Source organism: Marmota marmota, unplaced genomic scaffold (genome assembly GCF_001458135.2).
Source record: "Marmota marmota marmota unplaced genomic scaffold, marMar, whole genome shotgun sequence".
Classification (NCBI taxonomy): domain Eukaryota; kingdom Metazoa; phylum Chordata; class Mammalia; order Rodentia; family Sciuridae; genus Marmota; species Marmota marmota.
Genome location: NW_025999945.1, coordinates 5,527,206 through 5,543,738, shown reverse-complemented (window position 1 = coordinate 5,543,738; position 16,533 = coordinate 5,527,206). Strand labels below are relative to the sequence as shown.

The window sequence follows — 16,533 nt, the reverse complement described above, 5'->3', positions numbered from 1 at the left end:
TGGGAGCTACCACTTAGCCTGCAGGTGGCGGGTATCCTTACAGGAGGAGCTGCAATGCCTGTCTGCAATTGAAAGGGTGGGCTTCTATAGTCAGAGAGGTGTGGGAGCAGGCATGGGTGTTAGGTACCACCAAGACATAGGAATTCCACCCACCACCATTTCTGTGCATAAATGTGAGCCTCAGGTTGATGGCTGGGAGATGAGGAAATCCCAGCCCTGGCTTCCCGATCACCCCCTTGGATTGCAGTGAATGTACCCTGAGGGTTCAGGTCCCTATTGAGAATGAGTATGCTCTGCTTGGCCAATTCTCCCCACCCCAGGACTGCCAGTGGTGCCCTGCGGCAAAAGCTCAGATCAAGACTATGAGCAGTATCCACTGGCCAGCCGTGAGAAGCAGATGATGGCTAGGGTGGGAGTGGGGGTCCTCCAGAGTTTTGGCACTGCATCTCTTTGAGGGGGCTGCTCCTGGTTCAGAAGGGCCTTGTGAACCCCAGCAGGAAATTTCACAGCCCTGGTGTGCACAGAATCTATCTGGCCAGGAGCACTGAGCCTGCGATACCTGAGGCCAAGGTGTCCTCAGCCACCAGTGTTATTTTCCAAGGGACTTCCTGTCTTGGGGAGGGTTCCAGTGTCCAGCCTACCCTGATCCATGGCCTAGATGATTTGGGGTGTGTCTCAGAAGGAAAATGCCATGCCTATCCCCCAATGTCCTAGATGGGTTCTATTTTTATAAGTCCCCCCAGTCATTGGCTCCCGCACATCCCAACACACCCCCTCCCCGAGTGAGGACATTCCTCTTGCTGTCTAGCTTAAGTTCTCTGTGTTGCCATTTAAGCCCCTGGCCATCTGGAGCCAGGTGGTGCATAGGTCCTATGTGAGGTCATTGGCTATCCTGGGTCCACTGAGCCTGGGGGCTAACATGCACCCACAGGATGGGGCAGGGAGAATCAGCAGCAAGCCTTTAGGGTAGTGGCACTGGGAGAGACTTGGGCTCAGTCCCAGGCATGGGGAGGTTGGAAGGCTCATGAGAATGAGAGGAAGGGCCCACCTTATACAGGGAGGAGATGGGCAGCTATGGGGTTTGTGGACTGTGAAGGGACTAAGGTGGGCTAGCCACTGGGCTCAGACATCACATCATTGAGGTAGATGTGCAAGGCTCTGAGTGTCTTTTCAATCTGAGACTTTCTGGTCTTCAGGATAGTAGGTGGAAAGGGGCAGAGACCCAGATCTCCAGCAGAAGGGTAGAGGGCAAGACCAGCATCTGAGGAGTGCAGATCCAAGGCTCCCAAGGTTACCCTGGGTGGAGCTTCTCCTTTGTAGGGTCCCCCAAGTGCCCATGCCATGTTCTCAAATCAAGACTACTCTTCCAGGGGGCACTGACCCCTGCACTTTTGCCTCTTACCAGAGCACCTTCGGGTCTTCCCGACTACCTACTGCAGTGCTGTTCCTAGGCCCAAGATAAGTCTGCTGCCCTGGGGAAAGAAACCACATCCTTTTCCCCCAGGTTAGTAGCAGCCCAGATACACCTGGCCACCCACCATGTTCCCATGACAGCCTGGGGGGCCTCAGCTGGCCCCTTCATGCCAGGGTTTCAACCACCCACCAGGCAGGGGTTGTCTTTGCCCCCTTACGTGCCTCACTGTTCCTCCTGAGCTCTGGGGCTTTCAACCCTGGCTCTTCCAGGAATTGCTGGGGAGTGCCTTTATCTGACAAAGATTGACTGGGCACCTATTCTGTCCCAGATAGTAGTGTAGATGTGGGACCATAGTAGCAGTTAAAACAAAGTCCTTCCTTCTCCCTTCTTCTCAAATATGTCTAGTTTTAGCCTCTCTGGGCTTCAGTGTCTCCAGCTGGAAGAGAGTGGTGGACCTCCCAACCCACAATGTTCTGTCCTATGCCTCCCAGACACTGCAGGGCCAAGGGGCCATCTCTCCAGGTAAATCTGGGGCCAGGGGAGACACTAGACAGGCAGGAGGATCAGGCAAGCCCTGGACCAGTGAGGGATGAAGGTCCAGAGCCATGAGCCAGCTGGTGTAGGGTCCCTGACTGGCCCATGGTAGCAGGAGAAGAGGGACTCGAATGGAATTGGTGCTGGGACTCAGTAACAAGCCTGCCTCCACATCACAATAGCAGGGCAGCAGGGGCAGCAGTCTGTCTATCCGTCCATCCACCCACCCATTACATGCTCTTTCCCAAAGCATGTAAAACTTTGGGACTTTAGGGAGGTACTTTAGACTTGGGGGCACCCAGAGCCTGCCCTGCCAGAGACGGCGCTGTACGCTCTGTCCACCTGCCCGCCCACCCTGCAAACTCAGCATTTCCTTCTCTGCTTAAAACACCCAACACCTGCCCATGATGTCACACTCTAGTGGGCAAACTCTCGGGGACAGGCTCAGGTGGGCAAACACCAGTGGTGGCCAAGACTAGGAGATCAGTTCTGTCGGAACCCTCAGACAGGGGATAGGGTATGCTCTGTTTTCCAAGAGCCTGGGGAGGACAGACAGACAGATGTACATACGTGCCCTCTTCTGAGTGTGCCTTGCCCCTTTGGGTGCCAGGCCATGAGCAGTGTGCACTCACCCTGGAGATAGTGAGGGGCATGTTGAAGTCCTTGCCTCCCTGCAGACGGAAGCCCCAGGGTCCGGGCCCGGTCAGAGTCACACTGTAAGACATGCTGGTGCTGATAGTGGCTGCCTCTGCAAAGGGCAAAAAGAATTAACTGAGGGGAGACTCATGCACCCCACCTCCCCAGCCCACACCTCTGCCTCTGCCCTGCCCGACCCCCCAGTCCCCGGCCTTGCCTGCTCTGCCCCTTGCTGCCTAGACAGGCTGTGCAGAGCTCCTGGGAGGCTCCTAAGAATAGCCGGGAGCGAATGCCATGGACACTGATATCTGCCCTTGCTGCGCCCATAAATGGACTGTAACCCTACACTGTGCCCGCCCGCCTGTGGCCTCCCAGCCAGGTCCACTGTGACTCACACAGCTAATATAGCCCCTGGGGAGGGGTGTCCAGCACCCAGACCCCCCCCGACCAGGGATCAGGAAGAGAGGACCGGTCAGGTTGATGACAATGTTCTTGCCTCCTTTCTCCCCTTTGCCCTATGAAGAGCCCAATCCCTCTCTCTGCTCACTGGATCTATCCCTGGCCCAGGACGCTTGGGCCCATCTCCCTCAGGCAGGAGTTCTGCTGCTCTGTGCTCCCTGGTGAGGACTCTGACATACTGCCTTATCCAGTATGGGTCCTGTGTGCCTAGAATTGAGCTCACTCTCTAGCTGGTCTGGAAAAAGTTTCAATTCAGAAGACCAGTGATTGGCCCTGGGATTGGCCAGCCATAAAAATTATCTTGTAATAGCAGAACCTCGGGGCATGGCCAAACTCAGCCCAGGGCTCTTTACACTATTATCCCTAGGATCCTAAGAGGCTGCCACCTTAGCCTGTAGGAGCCAAGGCTCTGAGAAGTTAAATGACTTCTCCAAGGTCACATAGAGAATGGACCTGGGCCACAGTGGAGCCTGGGCTAATTCTAAAGGCATTCATGCCAAATAATGAGCTTCTAGTGGCTGCAGGCACCTCCCAAAAGCCCTGGCCCAGGCACCTGGGGCCCTGCCCTCCCCATGTTGGCACAGGATCTGAAGGCAGATCTGGGTCAGGCCCACCGGCTCCAGACCCTCTGGGGGCTCAGCTGGTTATTCCTGGCTCTCCTGTCTCATTTGTGCCCTGGAAAACTTGACAGTAGCATGGAAAGGTCCAGCTGCCAGCATTGCACGCCAGGCCCCGTGCCCTTTACGCAGGAATGGCAGGGGGCAGGGAGGAGGGAAAGAGATGCCATTTGCTCAGCTGCTAGGACACAAGGCCAGAATGGGCAGGGAGGGGAAGCATGTATGGCATGTTCAGCCCATACTCTAGAGACACTGGCCCCTCAGGACTCCTGCCAGTGTGGTCTTTGGGTCAAGATACTCCTAGAAGCCCTGTCCCAAGAGAGAATTCAGGCCCCATGCAGCCTGGAGATAGATCAAGTCTCCCCCTGGTTCCCCAGCTGGGGAAACTGAGGCTCAGGGAAGACGACCAGGTTGGTTGGTTTCTGGCCTTCTCGGAGCTCTAACTTGGGCTTGCTCTGAGGACTTTGCAGCCAGGGTGTGAGCAATTTCCCTGCTGCCAACACCCCAGCCTCACGTCCCAGGCCTGGCAGACACAAAGTGCACGGGAGGAATGCCCATGATACAGGACAATTTGCCCAAGGTCACAAAAATAGCAAATGGAAGAAGCTAGGAAGGGACCTGTGTTTTTTACCCCCACATTACTATCGTCTCTGCCCTGTATCCTTCAGTCTTGCCTGTCCTGGCCCAGAAGATCAGCCCCCAATGCTTCTTCCATATCATTCCCTACCCCCAGGCCCCATGCCATCCATTCCTAACTCCAGCTTTGACCCTTTCTTAGGGGTATCCATCCTACCAGGCTGGAGAGGACCTAGCAGCAGGGCATGACCACATGGGGAAAGGAAAGAGCTGACCCTGTATGGGGTTGGGCAAAGCTGTACCTGGAGCTGCAGGCTCTTTCTCTGGACTCTGATGCTGGCCTCGGCCTCTGAGGGAAGGCAGGGTAGTGGGAGGATGCTCTTAAAGGGGAAGGCCAACCTCCCTCTATCTGCCTCCCCTGGGAGACCCAAAGCCAGCTGGAGAGCAGCTGGTACCCACAGGCTAGGCGGAGCTCAGTAGCTCATTGGGGAGTGGGGATGGGCCATGTCTGGTCTTTGTCCCTCCTCTACTCTGCCCCCCTGCCGTTTGAGATGAGCTTTCAGGAGTGGAAGTGGGGGATGGGAGAGGGGAGGAAAGAAGCTGCTGGGCCCTTCAAGGTCAGGTCCCAGCTCTCTCTCCCATCACAGACCAGTAGGTAGACACCATATTTGTCAGACAAGATCTTCTCTGCTTTTTTATTTTCTTTTACCCTGTCAGAATCACACTGCCCTGGGATGAAATTAAAGCACTGATATGAAACAAACCATAGGGGCGGGGTGTGAACAAATGTGCTTGGTGCGCATGCAAATAGGTACCTATGGGAGAGGTGCCCATTGGTGCCTGTGAGTAGGGGAGGGGAATGTGGGCTACAGGGAGCCTTGTGCTGGGGGAGGGAGAAGCAGGAGGTGAGGGAGCATTTTCAGTGCACAAAGTAAGGTCTGTGTTTAGCTTCAGCCACTGGCAGTGGGAGATGCTCTGGCTTCCTGGGACCAGTGAAATGCCCAGCCTGGATGCACAGACTGGCCAAGATGCTTGGCTCATAAATAGCTGGTGTGTTCTCCGGAGCCATCACCATTGTCACGGCCTGGACAATCACAGCACACAGCATTTCAGGAGAGGAGGATGACTGCCGGAAGGAAGAAGGCCTGTGTATGCATTCTTCAGACTGAGCCCGGGTGTGGCTGCTGAGCTGAGAAGCCGGTGTAGACCACATTGCAAGGCAGTAGTTTTGTGGTGCGGGGAGAGGATGTGGGGCTGGGACTGTGAATCCAGTACAGCACAGGCGACAGGGCCATTTTGAAAGCCTGCAGGCTCCAGGCGTAATCCTGGGTCTGTGTGTGTGAGGGGGTGTGACAGGGCCAGACACGTCCCAGAAGAAAGGGAGAACCAATGGGCGTCCTACATCCTGGAGCACAGGCTGGGGAGCTGCCCCTTGGTCTGAAAACAAACAGCAAACATCTGTTTAGCCCGAGAAGCCTCCTAAGGGGAACAGTCTCTCAATGATCCTCTGTGTCACTGAGAGGTGCAGGAGGTTGAGTGGAAGGGCCAGGTTGCATTCCAGTTTGGGGTTGGGCCTTCTCAAGGACCACATCTCAGAGAAAGAGCAGAAAAGTCTAAGGCTGTCTGCAGGATATCCTCCAGGCTCAGGCTCCTGGGGTTTGGACTGGGTTCCTCCCCACTCTCACCCTTCAATTTCTCCCTTCTGAGCACTCCTCCTGCATATGTGTGGGCTCTGGCAGCTCCTGTCACCCCTGCTGCTCGGAGTCGCTGCTTGCCTGCCTTGTGGCTTCCTCCGAAGCTTCACCCTGCAGGCTCACTCCACTCAATTCCACCCTTTCAGGACTTTGTGGAGGGTCCTGGCTACCCTGCAAAGTGACCACGCCCCTCGCTGGGTTTCTTGTCTCCTAGGGGCAGATTTAGGGACCCTGCAGACCTCTATTCCTACCACTTCCTGCCACTTTTCCCTTCTCCTACATCCCCTCTGCCATCTGCAGGGTCTCTCTGGCTGGTTCTAGGGTCACAAAGAACTATCCTTTCCCAAGACACACTGAATCCCTCCCATGCATCCTCCTGCCTTCACACAGGAGATCAAGGCTGTTTCCTTGACCAGGATGGCACAGAGCTCCCTCCCTACCCCCAGGCTGGAGATCCCTATTTCACCTTCACCTTCCCTGGGGAGCCTCAGGGACCTGTCTCTGCTCTCAGCACACTGCGTGCTCATAACTCCATGGCAGCACTTATCACGCGTGTTTGGTGACTGCTGATGGCCAGCTCTCCGTGCCCAGCGCCCCAGCCCAGCCCAGTCTCCACCCAGGATGGGAACTGTGTCTTTCATTACTGCCTGGCCAGCCTGGGGGTCACTGCTAGGCTTTTGTTCTGTCTCCATGGTTATACACAGTGCTTGAGCTCTATAACAGGGTGGGGTACTTCTCAGGAGAGTGCTGGGAAAGACAGGGGCTCCCCAACTGCAGAGAGTAGCCCTGGGCTCCCCTCTCATAATCACATAGAGAAGCCACATGAGAAAGGCAGGCAGGAATGCATCTGAGGTCTTGGACTGATTAGAGAAGCCCGAGAGTGCCCAGGAGTCAACTGGTGGGTTGAGAGAAGGGGGTGAGAGAAGGGCAGGGCAGGGAGCTGTCAGCTGAGGGAGGAGGGGCTGCCCAGGGCGCCTGTGCAAACGGAATTTCCAACGTTCCAGAATATGGCCTTCTCTAATCGCCATCGACATTCCGTTCCATAGGCACTTGGGCTGACAGCTGGCCTTCTTTTAATAGCCACAAGTATTCTGGGTGACATCCTGATCTCAGGGCGTTTGTGGTGAGCACATACACAGCTTGTAGCCTCTCCCCCCAGGTATGTCCAGTCTTGAAATCACACAGAGAGATGCATACCATCCACACTCAGTCACACGCAAACACAGAAGACACATGGGGACACGTTCAGTTGTGTATCCTGAGGTGTCACAGTGACAGAAAGCATATGCTGGGCACATGGTCACACATATGCACAAGTTGTGCTCTGCCGGCTGCAGACCACATACCTTCATGGATATATGCATTCATATACACGTGTGCATATGTCTGTCATGGCACTACATAGCCAACAGCACCGCCTGCTAAATGTGTACATAGACAGTTACCCAGACACACCCAAGAATAGTCACAGACCATACAGACCCTGCTCAGGAAGTCCTGGAGTCACGGAGACCCCCTAGCAGGCAAGGGGAAAACTGGGGTGTATGGGGTAGGGGTGGGTGATTCCCACAGGGCATTGGCCCTGCCCATAAGAACAAATCCCCCTTCCAGGCCATTCACTTGTCTCTACTTCCCACATCTTTACAGATTGGCAGGTACTATACCCAATCACCTTCCTGAAAGTCTCCGCTTCCTGTCCTTGGGACCTGGAAGGGGCTGTGGCTTCCTCATCCTCCAGGATCTGACCACAGAGAGACCATCCATTCATTTGCTGGGCAGCCCCCCATGCAGCTGCTGCCTCCGTGTCTGTCCAGCCCTGGGGGAAGTGGGAGAGCAACTGTGAGGTGAGAAGGACACTCTGCATCTTGTCCCTCCCCTGTTCCTCTCAGGTTCTTCTTGACCTTCCCCACACATATTCAAACATATCTACACATATTGATAGCAAACTACGTGTGCCTGTGCTAAGTGTGGGCGTGTGCTGGCACGCACTTACACACACACACCTTCCCAAGCATGTTGGTGTTCAGATTTTGGGGTGGATGGGTGGTCTTCATGAGGGTCTAGGCCTCTGTTAATAAATTAGACTTATTTATTCTTCATTACAATGGTTCAGGGAAGGGACTCTGACAACTCCTCCTTCATCTCCTTAATAGAGACCCTCAAAGATGGGACAGTGGAGGGAGATCACTGTCCATCTAGTCTGTCCATAGCAGTTCTTGGTGAGAGCCACAGTGGGCCCTGGAGGAGAAGGATGGAGGAACCTGGCTAGAGCCTTGGGGAGCTCTCCTGGCAACATTTAGGGCTCCCACAGATCCAGGCCCTGGGGAGGGCTGATGGGCTGGAGGCTCCAAAGACCAACATTAACCGTCGAATCAGCACCCAGATATGGGCACACCACAATCTTCTAGTCACTGTGAATAGAAAGACTATTCACCCTTTCCAGGGAGGATGCAGAGGCTCAGAGGGGTGAGGGACTGGCCCAGGCTCACATCGCGAGGATGAGGTAAGCTCAATCTCCAGGTCAGTTCCCTGACTCCACGGCCAATGCTCCTCCTTCCCTTTCCTGTGGCTCTTCAAGGTGCCCAGGGTGAGGGGACTTAATGCTGAGGAATGAGGCCTCTGAGCTGGCTTTGTCTCTAGATGCCTATTTAGAGCCCCAAATACTAATCTTTTCAGTCTTGACAGCATGGAAAAAGAGACCTCTTGGAGTTGGAAGACCAGTGTTCAGACTAGACTTGCTGCCAAGACAACTCAGGTCAGCCCATCCCTTCCCTGGCCCCAGTGACCCTGCCTATCTTGGAAGATGATGTACTGGAGGTCTCTCAGTCTCAGTGGCAGCTCTGCCAGGGCATGTGGCCTTCCCAGAGCCCTAGGGCTGGTAGAGGAAGGGATGGTAAGGTGCCAGCCAGCTAGTGTTCAGCATCCTTACCACCTCACTCTCAGAGCCCAGGGACTCCTGGCGCCTCTGTCCAGAGATCCAGCTGACTTCGGAGGCATGGCTGATCAGAGTGGAGCGGTGGGTAGAGCGGTAGCTGAGGGATGGGCGGCCATGCTGGCTGGACACACCTAGCAGCTTCTTCAGGAAGGGCAGGTTCTGGGAGATGGCCATCCTGCAGGGCCACACATCTGGTTAGGGACACAAGAGGTAAGGGAAGGACAGACAGACTGAAACATGGCTAAGGTTGGTGGATAAACAGATGCTGGGTGATGGGAACAGACAGGCAGTCACTGGGAGTCATGGGAGGCAATGAAGATGGACAGACAGAAGCTGAATGATGAGGCAGACAGAGGCTGGGAGAAGGAGACCAGTGGGCTTACAGAATGGTGGGATGGATAGACAGACTGTGGGGTGGTAGGTGTGGAAAGAGAGACTTAGAGTAACAGGTTCATTCAGGTGAATGTTGGTTCCAGCCCACATGTGGCTGGCTTAAGCCATATCTCCGAAAGTGGGGATCAGGGACACTCCTGAGTGCTTAGGATGGACCAGTTGGGTCTTGCAGTTCACTTTTTCAGAGGGAGCTGTGTGATAGAAACTTCCAGGCTAAAAGAAACACTGAAAGTCCCATAGAAAAGGTGCCTCATTGCTCATAGCAGAGTATGAACTGGCCACCACCGCCCCAAAGACCCTGCCAGAGCTCTTGAGGTGAAGCCAAGTGCTCCCTGCTTGGTTCTCTTAAGGCACTTGTGTCTGGGGTCTTGTCTTAACAGGGACAGCAATGTTGAGTTGCCATCCTAGATGCCTTATGACCCAGCTCCAATGAGGTAAGCTCAACCCCCTAATTAGGATTGGACACTGCCCAAGAAGACTTGATATTCCTCCAAACAGCCCTCTTGGAAACTGAGATAGGAGAGGGTCATACCAACTCCAGACCCCACCCACTGTTGTTGTCTGCTCCTGGCAGCTCACGGCCCCCACCGAAAGTACATACAAGAGACAAGACAGATGACAGACTTCGGCTGCATCTGCAGGCCCAGGCCTTCCATGCCCATAGGTGGGGCCCTGGAGGCCTGGAGAAGGGCCATACCTGTACTTGGGGTGGATGATAGCATAAATGATGGGGTTGTGGATGGCAGAGGCCTTGGCAATAACGGCTGGCACTGAGCTCATGTAGGGAGTCAGGAGGTGCGCATACCTAGGACAGAGAAGATATGTGGCCCTCCATCCTTCTCCCCAGTTGGTTTTCCCCCATCAGTCTTCTTCCTCTGAGTCAGATCTTGCCAAGGCCCAAACCCCAGCCCACCCCAAACCAATACAGCTGGGTCAGCCCTGTATCAGGGAGAATTCTGGACTAAAGTGGACAGGGGGGAAGCTAGTAGGGATGGTTGAGGATGGGTCTCTGGGAGAAAGATATGCCAGGGTTAGCTGGGGATGATTCACCAAGTCCCACTATCTTAGAGCCTGTGCTGCTGACAATATCTCCTGGTGCTTTCCATTGACCCATCTACACAGCTCTTCCCATACCCCAGCCTCACCCTGATGCCCACTTGCTCTCCTATCTTTCCTCCTCCTCCTTCTGTTCCTGCTCCTCCTTTTTTTTTTTTTTTTTTTGTTCTGGGGATTGAACCTAGGGGCACTTAAACACTGAGTTAGATCTCCAGCCCTTTCTTTTTCTTTTTAAAATATTTTTTTTAGTTGTAGATGGACACAATATCTTTATTTTTATTTATTTATTTTTATGTGGTGCTGAGGATCGAACCTAGGGCCTCACGTGTGCTAAGCAAGCTCTCTACCACTGAGCTACAACCCCAGCCCCCCAGCCCTTTCTTAAAAAAAAAAAAATTTTTAGTTTGAGACAGGGTCTCACTAAGTTGCTTAGGGCCTCTCTAAGTTGCTGAGGCTGGCTTTGAACTTGCGATTCTCCTGACTCAGCCTCCTGAGCTACTGGGATTACAGGCATGCACCCTTACACCTGGCTCTCCTGTCTTTCTTAGAGAAACTCACAGTAGGCTCTTCGAAGGGACCAGGCCATCCATACACAAGAAGGTCCATAGATGAACACTTCCAAGGTTTCATAACTCTCCATGTCACAAAAGTGTTTCTGAAGTCTAGCCTATACTCATGCTACTATAGATGCTAAAGTCCCAGACTCTAGTTAAAAAGGACTATAGGGCACCTCTTAGGGATTCAAGTAGGATGCCCACAGCCCAGGTAGAGGAGACCAGAAGCTCAAGGAGAGCTGCATGTTCCCAAGGGGATTGGCAGGCCCTCTGGCTGAATCTAGAGGTGGCCCAGAGTTCCTCCAACATATGCCTTGGAGCTGGGTAGAGTCCCTTGGTTGGGAAAAGAATAAGACTTGGAGGCTGGACTTAGGGTGTGAGGATGGCTGGCTCAGGCTGGGCTTGAAGGGAGAAGCCATCCAGGGGTCCCTTTCCCTTCCCACACCTTCAACCCCTGCCCCAACCCCTTAGCTCCTGCTCACCCAGCAAAGGCCACCAGGGCCACAGTGGAGTAGGGGGCCCAGGAGACTATGAAGAGAAGGATGACCAGCAGCGCGATCTTGGCCACCTTCCACTCACTCTGCATCCTCTGCCACTGCCGCCGCCGTCGTGGGGACTCGCCACAGCCCTCACAGGCCCTGGGAAGGGTGTGTATTCTTGAACTGACCCCATTCCAGTTGCAGTGAGTACTAGAATCATGAATGCTGTCAGGAGCTTCCCTGGACCATCCCTGGGGCACTTGGAAGGGGGTTATCCCTTCCAGAAAATTCTCATTACCCTGATTCTCACCAGCCTTTTTGAGGTTCTACCTGGGGTAGAACCTTCTCTACCCCCTCAGACATGCCTAAAATCCCCTCCTCATAAACCTTGTCTCTGGAGTTTTTTCTAGGTGCCCCCACCCAATAAGCACACGTTAGCATACCTGTAGCTGGGACTACTCGGGAGGGTGGGGCAGGGTCTCTGTTAGCTGTCACTTACCGGCCTGTCTCCCGGATGGCCCTGAAGATGAAGATGTAGCAGTAGATGATGACAAACAGGGGTAGGAAGAACACGAAGCAGACGAGCAGCATGGTGTAGGCACGCACAGAGGGCGTGAAGGTCATGTAGTCCCAGGAGCAGGATGTCAGCAGCCCCTCAGGCACATAGGCGCCTGTGAGCGGGACAGGTGCTCAGCCTCCTCAGTGGCACTGCCTAGACTCCTTGTCCATCAGGGGCTTCATATGTGATATTTGGGCCTCTACCCTGTCCAGTGCAGTGAGGAAGCCTGTGGCAATTGGGGGATGTGGAGGGACCTTCCCAAGGTGATTCTGGCAGGGGTACCAGCTCAGGGGACAGCTGGCAAAGCCCAAAGCCCACAGCTGCTCATTTTTGCTAGACTGTAGCAGAGGCCTCACTCCAGTTCCAGGGTCATGCTCACTGATCTCTGTCCCACAAGGGCTAGAGCCTTACTGCTTACCCTCCTGCCCACTGAGGTTCGCACTCCAGTCCCTGCCTAGTCTGACTCACTGCAAACTTGGTATTACACATTCAAGAACACCTGAATTTGGGGACAGACTGTCCAGGTGATCCTCTGGCCCCTAACAGAGTGCCCTCAGTCTCCCCTGCTGCTAGTGATTGATGCCCCTGAATGCCCATCTGACTTGGGGCTCAGGAGGTCCCTGGGTCCCCCCTGTCAGTTGATTGACCCAAGTTTACCCACCTCCCTTTAGCCCCTCTCCCAGTCTATCTGCCCCTCCCCAAATTCTACCAGAACACTTACTCCAGCCAAAAAAGGGTGGCAGACTCCAGGCCAGGGCATAGAACCAGACACCCAGCAGGAAAAATGCTGCCCTCTTCTTGGATGCCATCCCAATGGTAGCCAGGGGGCGTGTGATCACCAGGTAGCGGTCCAAGGCGATGGCCGTCAGGGTTATCATAGAGGAGATGCCAAAGAGAGCCCCACAGAAGGCATAGAACTCACAACCTGTGGGCACAGCCCTCTTCCCTAAGTTCTTGGGGGAGGGATTCAATCAGGTACCCAAGTGGAGGGAGGCATTGGGGATGGGATGAACTTGGCTCCTTCTCCGACCTCTCAGGAAACCAGGCCTGAGCCTTCTCCACCCTGTCTACCATCCACATCTGACTGAGGCTGGCAGAGGACTCAGGACTAGAACCTGATCTTCCCTTCTCACTCACTCATGGAATTGAGGGCAGCTGCTCACTCTTTACCCAGGAGGAATGGAATCGCCTCTTCTGGGTCACTCTCCCCAGTGGGCAACCCCATGCCAAACCCCTCCCCCTCCCTCCAGCCAAAGGGAGCCCCAGGTGTCTACCTGCCTCCCCAAAGAGCCACCGCTTATAGAGACTGCTGGCGAAGAAGATGGGGGCCTGGGTGGAGGACATGAGGAAGTCACTTACAGCGAGGTTGATAATAAACATGTTGGCAGGTGTCCGGAGGCTTCTGCTCCTGTGAGGGTTGGAAGTGGTTAGGGGGTGTTTCCTAATACCTCCAGAGTTGTGAGGAGCTTCCATCACCCCTCAACTACACACACACACACACACACACACACACGTACATGCAGACAGGCCGTGCTGCTGGGCCACACTCCTAGCCCTCTGTCCAACAGGCACCGTCTGAGGAGCAGTTGACCCCTCAGTGCCAGCTGAGAGGGACCCCAAGGCAGCTCCCTCAGAACTTCTCTCCAAAAACTCCTGTATCGCCCAGGGGAGGCCAGTTCTCAGGTCACATCCATTTCCTCTTCTCAGCCTCTGGATTCCCTCTGTGTGACTCACAGTTTCTCCTTAGACAACCCTCTCCAGGCCCTGGTCTCCCCAGTGGCTTCTTCCCAGGCTCCTCCTCCCATGCCTTCCATGAACTCATGCTCCCTCCTTGTCCTTCTTCCAATGTCCTGCCTGGCCCAGGCCTTGCTGGGTACAGCTGTCTCTGTTGCTCTCATCCTCATGATGGTAAAGGGCAGAGGACTGTGAACCCAGGCCAGCCACCTTCACAAACCTTGTCTCCTGACACCATCTGTCTTTGCATCTACCACTGAGGAATGCATCATGATTCCCATTTTCCAGAGGAGAGCACTGAGGCCCTAACTCATGAAGTGACTTGCTCCCAATCATGACATTCAGTAAGTGCACAGTCAGGATTCAAAGACTCCTTTGCAGGGCAATGCACAAACACAAACCTACTTCATCTTCATTGGACACCATGGAGGAAGTCACAACTCCATTTACAGATAATAATAAAAAATGAGGTCAAAGGGGATAAATGGCTTTCTCTGTCCTTTTATAAGTTGGTGGGGAGTCAGGGACTGACTATTTGTGTTCACTTCTCCACTGGCCTGCCAGCAGGACAGGTTGAGAGAAGCCTATGGTGGTTGCCAAGTGGCTTGAGGACTCAGCATCCTGTGCCCAAGGCTGCTCTTGAGGATGTCCCCTGGGGCAGGATGGCAGAGGTGATCTGAAAGCAGGGCAGAGTGGTCAGACACCCAATATTCTAGGGGTAACAGATGACATTCCTGGGGCCCAATTGACATATGCCATTCAAGTTTACTTGGACTAATTTTCCCCCTTTTCTGAGCTTAAAGATTGAAGCCTGGAACCTGAGATCATTGAAGGCTTGGCCGTGGCCCCCCAGCTAGCCTCAACAGCACCCTGGGCAGAGCTGGGCAATGTTCTGGTCCTTGTGTTCTGGTCACCCTTCTTGCCCTGGATCCAGTTCCACCAATCAGGTACCTGCAGAACGTATAGATGACTGTCAGATTGCCCATCATCCCCGTGAGCCCCACCAGCAGGATCACCGTGCCCAGGGTATAGTGAGCATGATCTGGAACATCAACTGTGGGGAAGGGGATCCGGGCAGCAGTCTGAGCCCCAGTTGCCTATGAAGAGACAGAGAAATGAAGGTCACACATTATCTCCCATCACCTTCAAATGTCTCTGAAAAGGAAGAGGGTTCCCAGAAGGGCAGGTAGAAAAATTGAGGTACAGAATGGCAAAGCCACTTGTCCATACAGCCAGCTAGTGGCCAAAATTGGAATGGAAATGCGGTTCTTCCTAAACCTGAACCCATAGGTGTGAGGCTTCTGTGTGTGGGCTTAGGCAACTTGTTGGAGACTGGTCAGACAGACAGGTGCCCGATAATCAGGGATATGACTTGGATGACCTTAAGAAGGCAGAGCCATCTCCTAGGTTGTCCCTCCCAGATGAAGGGGCACCGCTATCAAGGTTCAAAGGAGAAGTTGCATTCCCTCATACCATAGCTGGGTAGGGCTGATCTTGATGCCTGGCAAGAGAGAAGGGGAAGGAATTTCCTTTGCAAAGATGGAGTGGGTCTCCCAGAGTCACAGCAGGGAGGTCATTACCCTCTGAATTTAGTACAAAGAATTTAAAAACCTCTCCTATCCATTCCCTTTCCAGGAAGAAGATTGATCTGCTCTCTCTCCTGCCCAACATTCCACTGTAGCCTGAACAAATCCTGAGGCCCCGGATATGCCTTCCCCTCTGAAAAGCTCCACAGGGCATCTGGCCAACTTCTGGAAGAAGAGGATACAAGCCACAAGCAGGTCAGGGTTGGCCTTTGTGGTTCTTTTTCTTTTTAGTTGTCAATTAACCTGTATTTTATTTACTTATAATCAGTGCTGAGAATCAAACCCAGTGCCTCACACATGGTAGGCAAACGTTCTACCACTGAGTCACAACCCCAGCCCCTTTTGTGTTTCTTTAATGCTCTCTGCAGGAGAGAACATTGTACCCTCCTCTCAGCCAATTTGTGTAGGACAAGCTCAGAGAGGTCTGGTGACCTGACCAAAGTCCCACAGCAGAACTCAGACCTTTCCTATATCCCTGTCAAAACACTTGAGGAGGTGTAGGAAGTGGGGAGGGAAGGCTCTGTGCATGCACAAGCTCCTCGGGCTTACCGTAGGGCTGGCAGGTAGAAGCTGGGCCAGGCTGGAGACACTGCTCTGGTTGCTGTCCCACATGCTGGGTGGAGCTGAGGTGGCCCCCAAAGTGGGCTCCTGGCCTGGGCCTGGTGAGACTGACCCTGAAGTAGTGTTCATCCTGAGGTCCTTGTTTGATCTCACAGAGAAGTCAAGGGCATGGGGAGCTAGAACTTTAGTGGTGCCCAGCCTCCTAGCTTTCCTCCATCCTTGGCACTGCTGCGTGTTCCACCTGCTGGCTCCTCCCGCATTCAGTGCCGGCACAGCCAGAGCTGCTCTGGGGGCTGCTCAGTGTCCAGCGAAGTGCAAAGAAATGAGTATCACAGATTCAGCCACTCACAGCCACAGGGTCCCTCCCCATTTTAAGTAGCAGTGCTGGGGGCTGCACATGCTCAGTTGCTGCTTGCTTCTGGCTCCTTCAGATGCAGGTCCCTGGGTGTCTATCCACCAGGGTCTGATGATGGCAGAAATGAATGTGTGTATGCCTGAGAGAAAGGGTATGTGTGATTGTGTACATGCTTCAGGGGACATTGCTAAGCTCTGCTCTGGGACACTGGCACAAGACTTTGTCTTCCCCTCTAAATATGTCCTGCCTTCTTTCTTCCCTGAGCTCATCAAGAATAGCCTCTGGGGCTGGGGTTGTGGTTCAGATGTAGAGTGCTCACCTAGCATGCATGAGGCACTGGGTTCAAACCTCAGCACCACATAAAAATAAAATAAAGATATTGTGTCCACCT

General features: G+C 53.9%; 2 protein-coding genes across 16 annotated transcripts in view; both read right to left on the bottom strand.

The window, feature by feature from the left end:
• Positions 1-4,571, bottom strand: part of Ldb3 (LIM domain binding 3) — a 65,206-nt gene extending 60,635 nt beyond the window's left edge. For 11 of the 15 annotated variants that reach the window (XM_048801683.1, XM_048801688.1, XM_015500079.2 and 8 more), the window contains exons 1-2: positions 2,802-2,954; positions 2,581-2,696 (exon numbers count right to left, since the gene is read on the bottom strand). In XM_048801683.1, coding sequence (XP_048657640.1) covers positions 2,581-2,673 — 93 coding nt within the window. In that variant the 5' untranslated portion in view covers positions 2,674-2,696; positions 2,802-2,954. Of the gene's footprint in view, positions 1-2,580; positions 2,697-2,801; positions 2,955-4,538 lie in introns of those variants that run through there. The other 4 variants (XM_048801693.1, XM_048801694.1, XM_048801685.1 and 1 more) reach the window with 3 other exon arrangements.
• Positions 4,572-7,446: 2,875 nt separating this feature from the next.
• On the bottom strand, positions 7,447-16,148 carry Opn4 (opsin 4). Its single transcript, XM_048801781.1, has 10 exons — positions 15,776-16,148; positions 14,564-14,737; positions 14,046-14,050; positions 13,181-13,314; positions 12,628-12,831; positions 11,847-12,018; positions 11,351-11,506; positions 9,956-10,063; positions 8,860-9,040; positions 7,447-7,746 (listed from the first exon to the last, which is right to left on the bottom strand). Exons 1-10 carry the CDS (start codon positions 15,914-15,916, stop codon positions 7,447-7,449), a joined length of 1,575 nt encoding a protein of 524 aa, XP_048657738.1. The 5' UTR covers positions 15,917-16,148.
• Positions 16,149-16,533: the final 385 nt, after the last annotated feature.

Bases quoted from the DNA above. Each gene is read 5' to 3' on its own strand.
- Opn4 (XM_048801781.1), bottom strand. From the start codon at position 15,916: ATGAACACTACTTCAGGGTCAGTCTCACCAGGCCCAGGCCAGGAGCCC. The intron at 12,019-12,627 runs GTAAGTGTTCTG...TCCCGCTCACAG, and splicing joins GCCACCCTTTTTTGGCTGGA to GCGCCTATGTGCCTGAGGGG. The intron at 9,041-9,955 runs GTATGGCCCTTC...GTGGCCCTGCAG, and splicing joins ATCATCCACCCCAAGTACAG to GATGGCCATCTCCCAGAACC.